The sequence below is a fragment of the Castanea sativa genome, chromosome 11 (genome assembly GCF_040712315.1).
Source record: "Castanea sativa cultivar Marrone di Chiusa Pesio chromosome 11, ASM4071231v1".
NCBI lineage: Eukaryota > Viridiplantae > Streptophyta > Magnoliopsida > Fagales > Fagaceae > Castanea > Castanea sativa.
The window spans coordinates 21,595,143-21,604,314 of NC_134023.1; the positions used below are offsets into that span (position 1 = coordinate 21,595,143).

The 9,172-nt window shown below is 34.5% G+C and overlaps 1 protein-coding gene across 2 annotated transcripts; it reads right to left on the reverse strand.

Annotated features, from left to right (window-relative positions):
* Positions 1 to 4,605: 4,605 nt before the first annotated feature.
* On the reverse strand, positions 4,606 to 7,088 carry LOC142614538 (uncharacterized). 2 transcript variants are annotated; one of them, XM_075787073.1, is made up of 6 exons: positions 6,903 to 7,088; positions 6,729 to 6,769; positions 6,351 to 6,514; positions 6,029 to 6,134; positions 5,748 to 5,917; positions 4,606 to 5,439 (listed from the first exon to the last, which is right to left on the reverse strand). In XM_075787073.1, exons 1-6 carry the CDS (start codon positions 6,953 to 6,955, stop codon positions 4,939 to 4,941), a joined length of 1,035 nt encoding a protein of 344 aa, XP_075643188.1. In that variant the 5' UTR covers positions 6,956 to 7,088; the 3' UTR covers positions 4,606 to 4,938. The 2 variants fall into 2 exon arrangements, with proteins under 2 accessions (XP_075643188.1, XP_075643189.1); XM_075787074.1 differs by having other exon boundaries at positions 6,351 to 6,541; positions 6,903 to 6,998.
* Positions 7,089 to 9,172: the final 2,084 nt, after the last annotated feature.

The window sequence follows — 9,172 nt, forward strand, 5'->3', positions numbered from 1 at the left end:
GTCATAGGTTCAAATCTTATGGTATTTATAAAATAATAATAATAATAATAATAATAATAATAATAAATAAATAAAAGAATTATGTCCAACAAGTATTTAGAAACTATTCTTTATGGATAAAACCAAAATTTTATATTTGGATTAAAGTATGAACAAGTTATTTTTTTCATTTAAGAATAAGAAATATACCAAAATTTCATACTAATTTAATACATGAAAAATAAAACTTGCGTTAATAAGATATAAAGAAATGAATGTTATCGAAAATTGCTAATTTAAATATAATTAACATCTTAAGTCTTGAGGGCTATATGTAAAGCATCAGGACAACACTTAACCCAACGTTTAGCCCAATAAATTTAAGCCTAATTAGATATTTTTAATTACTCTTGAATAACCACATTACCTACTCATGAATGTTCCATCAAAAATAATATATTCTTCCTCCAAAATCTCCATCTTCCTTTGAAAATGAACAAATTATGTCTAGAATTACGTCTGCCATAAATTATGTCTAAGAACAAATTATAGAGAACTGGTTTTCCATATTTGATGAAATTTTCGGCAATTGAATTTGAAACTTAATCTTGTTCAGAAATGGTTGATAAGTCTTCTTGTCCAATACCTTTGACTCCTATGTACAACTCTAGCCATAGATACCAATACTCTGCATTCTGTGATCTGAGATTCTACATTCCTTAACTATTCAATTTTACCAATATTGTTGTCTATTCAAATGGATATACCTGCGAAATTATCACAATCAAATCAACTAATACGTAAGAACATTATTCAAAATTGTTATGCATAAGTCACATAATTACATCATGTTAGTCAGCAAACCTAGATTGTGGAGCGAGAAGCAGCATCGACCAAGTTATATTTTGCCATCTTACCATCATCCCATGTCCCAAATTCCATGTTGCAATTTAGATAAACTGAATTTCACTTTAATAGTAGTGAAATTTTTTTCTTTTCTTATAAAAACAATCAAAGTTTAAAATGGGAAAAAAAAAATTAGACACATGACATAGTGCAACTAATTGTAGTTAAATTGGCACGTCCCCATGTACAAAGTGCTTGGGGGTTTAGGGGGGAAATGATTCGAGCTGCAAGATTAGCAGTATGTTGTAATTATCTCTAAAAAAATAAATTGAGCATAAAATAAAATGCTAAAGTGTGGAAAATTATTTTATCCATTAAAATCATAATTTCAAAAATAATAAACTAATCCTGGAAGTTTTAAAAAATAACAAATTAAATCCTATAAGTTCAAAAGTGATAAATAAACCTCAAATCCTGAAAATGAACAAATTAAACTTCATAGTTTTAAAAGAGAATTTTTTTAATCAATCTAGAAAATTAAATATTATGATTTCAATCATTTATAACCTTAAACCCTAAACCTCCCTGGTTTAATTTATGTGGCATATATACCGTGATAATATGTACCTAATGGATTGTACTAGTAACATAGAGTTGGTCCAAGTAAAATAGGATCCAAAAGATCTCCTATTGAGCCAGGATAGTGAATGACACCAAGACCGATAATTATTTTTTTAGTAAAGTAAAAAGATGCAATTTTATACCGAGTGAGATTGGCTAACATGGATGTCAAAACTATCATATTCTAATCTTCTTGAGTGGTATAAGATCCCTCTGTCTCAACCAGTTGACCAGTCGTATCAAATGGTTCTGAATTCTAAAAGTTCAATGATGTTTTCTAGCCAGCATTTGAAATCCTAAGCTTGTATGTAGCACTGCACTTTCAGTTTAGAAATGTTTAGAGATATTCAAAAAAATAATAAAATATTGAAAAAACTTTCATTGAACTAAAACTTAATTATTCTGTTTAATTCAACCCCCTTGAATACCAGCTTTAGATTATCATTATAAAAAGAAATCTAGTCCACTCCTTTATAATCCTACAAATTTATAATTTTTTTAAAGAATAATTTTCTCTAATATCTCAACAAGTTTTGGTAAAACATTGAATCATAATGATTTTGGAATCATAATATTTTGAGTCATTAGTTAAAATTTCAAACTTCATTTTGATTATATGTATCAAATCATTTTAAGGGAATGATCCATAACTTCGATCAAGATATATTGTATACAATTCTTTTTGTGAATGAAATATGGGTGATAGAGCATTTATTATGCTTTTTCCCCCTCTAATGAGGCATTTAATAGTTATATTGGGGCGAATTAGACATACCAAAAAAAAAAAAACTATTGTTTGTTTGGGAGATTGCAATACATGAATGACCTATTGTGAGGGAGACAAGGACCATGCTTGTGGTTGATTTTTTTTTTTTTTTTTAGAAAGATTTTATTATTATTTTTTATTGAATGCATGTGGTTGAATTTCCTGGTGCTTGCGTAAATCATATTTTATCTATTGCTTGGGGTTATATTTAATTTAATTATTCCCAACAAGTTCTCAAAAAAATATATATATATTCCCAACAAATCGTGGGATGGAGCCTATGTTTCATCAAGTTAAGCAAAGACGCAAGATTTGGCTGGGCTTCAAACAGATTTGCAACGGTTACGGGTTACCACTTTAAGGGCACAAATTCAGACAATCAAACAGAAATTGCAACCTGAGAATGTTGCTATATTCTCATTGAGTTGGTTTGGTTCAAATGATGTAAGATAGTGACAATTAAAAAAGAAATGCAAATCACTCTTCAGTGAACTGATTTATTGAGTTGTTATTGTTGATTAGTGATTAAGGGTTCAATTTAGCCTCATGCCCCACTGTTCGGATGTGATAAAAATAAATTGCTCTATCTTCTGTAGAAGAAAAATAGTTCATTTTTCATGCAACGATGGTAGAGGAATTGTTGATGATGGGTATGTAACACATGTAATACAATGCATTTTTATGTTATCATGAGTCTTTAGGAGACAAAGGGCAAGGAGAAAATAAGTTCCTACAAAATGAGGGAAAATATTGTAATATAATGTTTTAGAAAGGAAATGTCATTTTCCTTGTTTGTTCCCCAATCAAAAAGAAAAATACCTCTCTCTTAACATATGTGAAATATTTTGGATCCTACAAGATTACAACAATGCCATCCTTATGAGAATTCATTCATTATTTATCATGATTCAAGGATCTCTTGAAATTATGAGGCCAATGGATATGTTAAGTTAAAATCTTTTTTCCTTCAGCAACATGCCTTGGGACTATTATTTTAAGTTAGCTTGTTTTGATGTGGAATAGACCCAAGTTATCAACAAAGAAAATAAGGAATATATATATAACCAATCACGTCGAAAATAAGGAATATATAACCAATCACGTCAGGGAATGGGTTGATATTATTTCCATCAATATGCAATAGAAAAGAAAACGAAATTAAAAAGAATATCAACTTGACATAGCCCAGACTAATTCAAAAGCAACTTTTTTTTTTAATTCTTTTGAACAAAACTCAAAATACATTATATATCACGAAAATGATATTAAAGCAAACATTCTGCCCAAATGCTTTCTTCATAGATTTTGAAATTATGAAACAAAACAAATTTTCACATATCTAACTCCACGGCCTCATCTTTGCAGGATACAATCAAATCCAATTACTCACTTACAATCATGACTTCACAGGCATTGAACAAGAAATATAAACATTAACTCTAGTAATCGTGCAACACAAGTACCAACTCAAATCCACTTATTTCAAGTCACTTCTTCACATTAAACAAATTATCCCACTCCAATTCATAGTTTTCTTGACATATATCAAACAAGCCACAGGGAAGATATTAGCATAGCATTTTATCATAAGTACAACATACACAAGAACATTTTCGTTGACATCATGCAGTTTATGTCATTAAATCCCTCTGTTCAGAGGGTAACAAGCCAAAGAAAGGTATTTATTATTAGGCACCCTAGTGAACTTGATAAAAGATCTTTGAGAGAAAGTGACTCGTTGAAATCAAAGGCAACAAAGAAGAAAATCCCTGAGTCTAAAGTGCTCAACTAGGCATCAAAGCCTACATTCAATTAGTACATTTTCTTAGCAGAGGGGCCCATTGGCACCATCCTTCAAGAAGCTGAGTGATTTTAGAGACTTACAACCCATCGAAGTTTGTCATTTTCACTGTAGCCCCTTGAAATATTCAGGCTAAAAGAACACCCAAAAGTTTCAAAGAGTGGTTGTCAATTAACCACTATGAAAATTAACAGTTAATAGTAACAAGTCACACGGCTATTCAATGTTTTTTGGTCATATAGTGTCCCTAATATCTACTAATGGACAACTTTGCCCTCCCAGATGTACTGTAGAAACTAGAAAGATGATTCTATACATTTCCTAAAAGAGTTTTAGGCCCTCCAATAGAAGTTTGATCCCACCAACCCCACCTAAAGGCCTTCCATAATTATCCATGATTCTTGTTACATGGGTAGCATTTTTTTTTGGGGGGGGAGAGAGGGTGGAGGTTAACAGTGTTACTAAAAGGATAGAACTAAATATAACTTGTAAAGGGTAACTACACCTTAGTAATTACAGTGCCAAACTTAGTAAATAGTAAGTTAAGAATAGTGAGCAGTCTGTCACATAAGCATTTAGTATATTACCTATATTGAATGGAAAACTCCAAATTGATTCTAACCAAATAATATCTCATAACAAGATGAAAGTCTAACTTAACAAATAGACAACCATAAATATAAAGTATTAAGAGAGATGCCTAACTAAAATCACAGTGCCAATCAGTGACAAAAGGTTCTATATATATGCTGATCTAACTTTCGTTGTCTAAGCCAAAGCCTGAACACAAACAAACTAACTGTTGATCTGATCTTCTAGACAGTGGGTCCTGCAGTAAGTGCCTTGTGTCTATGGAATCACAAATTGCATACACTGACAATAAGGCAACCTGCCAGCAACTTCTATTGGAAAGCTTAAGCACAATCTACCGTGCATAGGGATGGTAACGACTACTGCCACCATAACCCACCCTACTACCATACAATCCTCCTGGCCCTCCATAACTAGCACCAGGGGAGCCTGAACCACCATAACTTCCATAGCCCCCACTTCCACGTCCATATCCACTTAATCCACTCCCACCATATCCCCCACCAAGGCCTCCCATATAGGAATCATAGCGACTAGAATAGCCAAATGATGACTCTCCCTGATAACCACCGAAACCAGCACCACCAAAATCTCCATAACCTCCACCAAAATCATTACCACCACCATACCCTCCATAATTGCCAAGCCTACCACCAAAACCGCCAAGTGATCTATAAGAAGTAGGGCCATAACCACCACTTCCAAAGCTACTATAAGAGTCACCAAATCCACCAAAATCTTCATTGTATGAACGTGCCCTAGAGTCTCTACCAAATGCAGGAGGAACATGTGCTGGGTTTGAGGCTTTCTTTGGTTCAGCCTTCTTGATCTCAACCTACAACAAAGAAGTGAGTTAACCTATCTTTTGCCAACATTAAATGAATTTTGAGAGCCTGGCTTGAGAAAAGAAGAAAGCTGTATTGAACTGCATTTAAATTGAAAATCCAACAACAACAAAAAAAAACCATATAACCCCACAGGATCTCTAAAAAAATGCATTATATCAGAAATTGGTAAACAACAATCATAGTAATTTCCACTAAGAAAACTTTTTGAATTACAACATTTTGTGGCTGCTTTATAGATAGCCGAAATATGACTGTATGAATCCCTTAACACATAGAACCATTGCACAAAACTCACCTGTGTACCTTCCATATCAATCATATTGCCGTTTGACAGAATATTATCAACAACTTTTTCACTGTCAAAAATAATAAATCCAAATCCACGAGAGCGTTTAGTCACATGATCACATATAATCTCATGTTCCACCACCTTTCCATACTTTGAGAAGAAACTCTTGAACTCATCTAATGTCAAAAAAATATGAAATAAAAGGAATGAGAGAGAAGAACAAACCCATCAGTCTAGTTACAACAACAAAAAATTTTAATCAAATGCTAAAAGTTCAATCATCAGACCTTCACTGACTGTAGTTGGAATCCCACCAACAAAAATTTTCTTTGTTTTGATATCATTAGCTTGTGCAGAAGCAGAACCTTTAGGAATGGTTCTTTTGATCTCAACCTGGTCCAAAATTCAAATTCATTACACATATCACAATCAAACACCTCGACAATTATCCACCCAAAAAAAAATAATAATAATTATCACTGCAATAGAGAAACTACAATGCAGCAAACTTTTAAGAGGATCTCAAACACACACATACCTATAAAATTAATTATTTGTTATAGACAAGAAAACAAGTAGAATCAACTATTTAAGAGAACATAGAATAACCTGCTTGCCATTGATGACATGGGTCTCTTGGATCATCTGGTCAACAACAGAAGGATCCTCATAGGTTATGAAACCGAATCCCCTTGGTCGATGTGTGTGCCGGTCTTTCATGATAACAGAATCTGTTATCTTTCCATACTTCTCAAAGTAACTCACAAAGGTTTCTGAACTCAGTCATATACCAACAAGAACTACATCATATATATAATATATCACACATTCAAATAACACCCAAACACGCAAAGACAGTAACTTTTCACACACAACAACAATAGCAAACCCCCCCCCCCCCTCCATTGCAGATTCAAAAACACCCACCAAGAGAAACACAGAACCCATCAAGAAAATCATAGAAAAGAATAGAATGCTCTCTCTTACCGTAGGTGGTGTCCTTGGCTAAGCCTCCAATGAAGATTTTACTGCACCAAAAAACAAACATAAAAGAGAAAAAAAAAAATCAAAACCCAGAAAAACCCATTAACCATAGGCCTAGCTCATAGACATTTATAGCACAGAGAGAGAGAGAGAGAGAGAGAGAGAGAGAGAACGAACCCAGGACTGGCACCATCGCCGTAGTGTGGGTTGTCGTTCCTCCTGGAACCCATGGGAGTGGTGGTGTTGAGGTTCGAGATTGGATGTGCGTGTGCGCGTGCGTGTGCGTGTGCGTGAGAGAGAGAGAGAGAGAGAGAGAGAGAGAAGTATGAGATCGAGATTTGAGAAATCAGAAAGGGGGTCTTAAACCATGGTCTTGAATGAACCGGCCCTATTTAAAAGAATCTCTAGTTCAGTAAGAAAATGGAGAAAAGGGAGGCCAAACTACTAGGCCTTTTTCATCATTCCATATGGGTAGGATAGTTACTTTGCCATGTGGGCTTGGGTCACATACCCATTAAGGCCCACAATATTACAACCAAAAGATGGTGATTTGACCAATCTTGATCAACCCATGTCAACAAATGCTTACAGTCCATTTGGTTGAGTTGAAAACTAAAGAGAGGGAAAAAATACGAGAGGAGTGTTTAGATGAGAAGAGAAAAAGGGGGAGAAAATGGTGACGCCAAGTGATTTTCTCTTTAGGCCTACCTAATTTCAACCTCCAAAAAAATAGGAGAGAAAAAAGAGGGCAAATGATAAATACTAAACACCATTCTGCCTTACACTCCTTTCCCCACTGTTTTTCACATTTTTTGTCTTTTTTTCCCCCACTTTTAAGTTAATATTTGGCATGCATTTTTTTATACATAAAATCCATTTTTTTTCCTAGTAATATATATATATATATATATTCAATAGAGGCATGACAATATTTTCTATTATCTTATTTTTCTTTTCAACCAAATAAAAAATTTTAACATCCCTTCACTTTTCTACCCCAAATTAAATATCACAAGATAAAACTAAAATCTCTTCTATCTCTTTACTTTTCTATCATCTCTCTATTTTCAATTCTCTTACTTTTCCATCTCCCCAATAGGAATAACAACGGGTCGGGTTCGGGCCGAGTTTTTGCATACCTGGGCCCGACCCGCGGGCCAAGACCCAAAACCCGGACCCGACTCGATTATTAATCGGGTTTTTTTCCCAGGGCCCATACCCACCCCGCTGGGCCCCGCGGACCCCGTTTATCTTCTTGGGCCCAAATCTAGCCTAACAAAAAAAAAATTTTGAAACCCATTAAATTTTTTTCCTAGATTCAAGCCCATTCAAGCCATTTAGGGAGTTAGGGTTACAAATCTCAAATGCTCAATGATTTATATATATATATATATAAGGGGGGGGTTTAGTAATTTAACATAATCGGGTTTTTATCCGGGGCGGGTTTCGGGTTGGGTTTTGGATTTTTTATGAAACCCGGACTCGACCCGAACCCGCTTCGGGTTTTTTTTTTAAAAAAAACCCATACCCGACCCTATTCTTTATCAGGCTGGGTAAAATCCGGCCCATTAGGGTTGGGCCCGGCCAGGTATCTGCGGGGCGGATCTAAATTGTCATCCCTACTCCCCAACCAAACGAACTCTTAAAGACACAAACTCACAAAAGGAAAATGTTAACACACATGATTCTTGTCTCATTATGCTTATAATATAGCAGAATGAGGAAAAAGAAGGAATTGGAGAGAGAGAGAGTTGTCTGCACTACCACATCCACAAGAGCTCTTTTTGGATCTTTTGTTTCTTAAATCAAAAGTTTGGACTCAAGGATAAGGGGGAAAATGGGCTTTTGCCCTTTTCGCAAAAAAAAAAAAAATCAGCATGTTGCCCCCTTTCCCAAACTAATTAGGGAATTACCTCTCTTTTGAAATTCAATTTTCTCAAAATCGAGTTTCAAAAAAAAATTCTAAAGCCCTATAGCGGCGTTTTAAGGAGCCTATAGTGATATTTTAAGGACCTATAGTGGCGTTTTGGAACTCGAGCTCCATAAGCTTGAGTTCCATGCAAGTTTTTTTTTTTTTTTTTTTAAATACCTATAGCTCGATTTTATGGAGATCGAGTTCCAAAACGATACTATATGCTCCTTAAAACGTCATTATAGGCTCTTTAAAACATCGCTATAGGGCTTAACTCAATTTTGAGAAAATTGAGTTTCAAAAGAGGAGTATTTCCCTAATTAATTTGGGAAAGGGGGCAACATGCTGATTTTTTTTTCGCGAAAAGGGCAAAAGCCCATCTTCGCCCAAGGATAAGTATAGTTATCTGAGGTAAGTGGTCTGATTAATGCATGGCTTAAAACCATGCTTTATATAGGTTTAGGACATGCCTAATGTCCATCCTTGAACAAGGATTCAAGCTTTTGGTTGTTGTATATTTCAAAAAATGGCAACC

Bases quoted from the DNA above. Each gene is read 5' to 3' on its own strand.
- LOC142614538 (XM_075787073.1), bottom strand. From the start codon at position 6,955: ATGGGTTCCAGGAGGAACGACAACCCACACTACGGCGATGGTGCCAGT. The intron at 6,135-6,350 runs GTTATTCTATGT...ATTTTGGACCAG, and splicing joins ATGTCATCAATGGCAAGCAG to GTTGAGATCAAAAGAACCAT. The intron at 5,440-5,747 runs GTGAGTTTTGTG...TCTTTGTTGTAG, and splicing joins TTGATATGGAAGGTACACAG to GTTGAGATCAAGAAGGCTGA.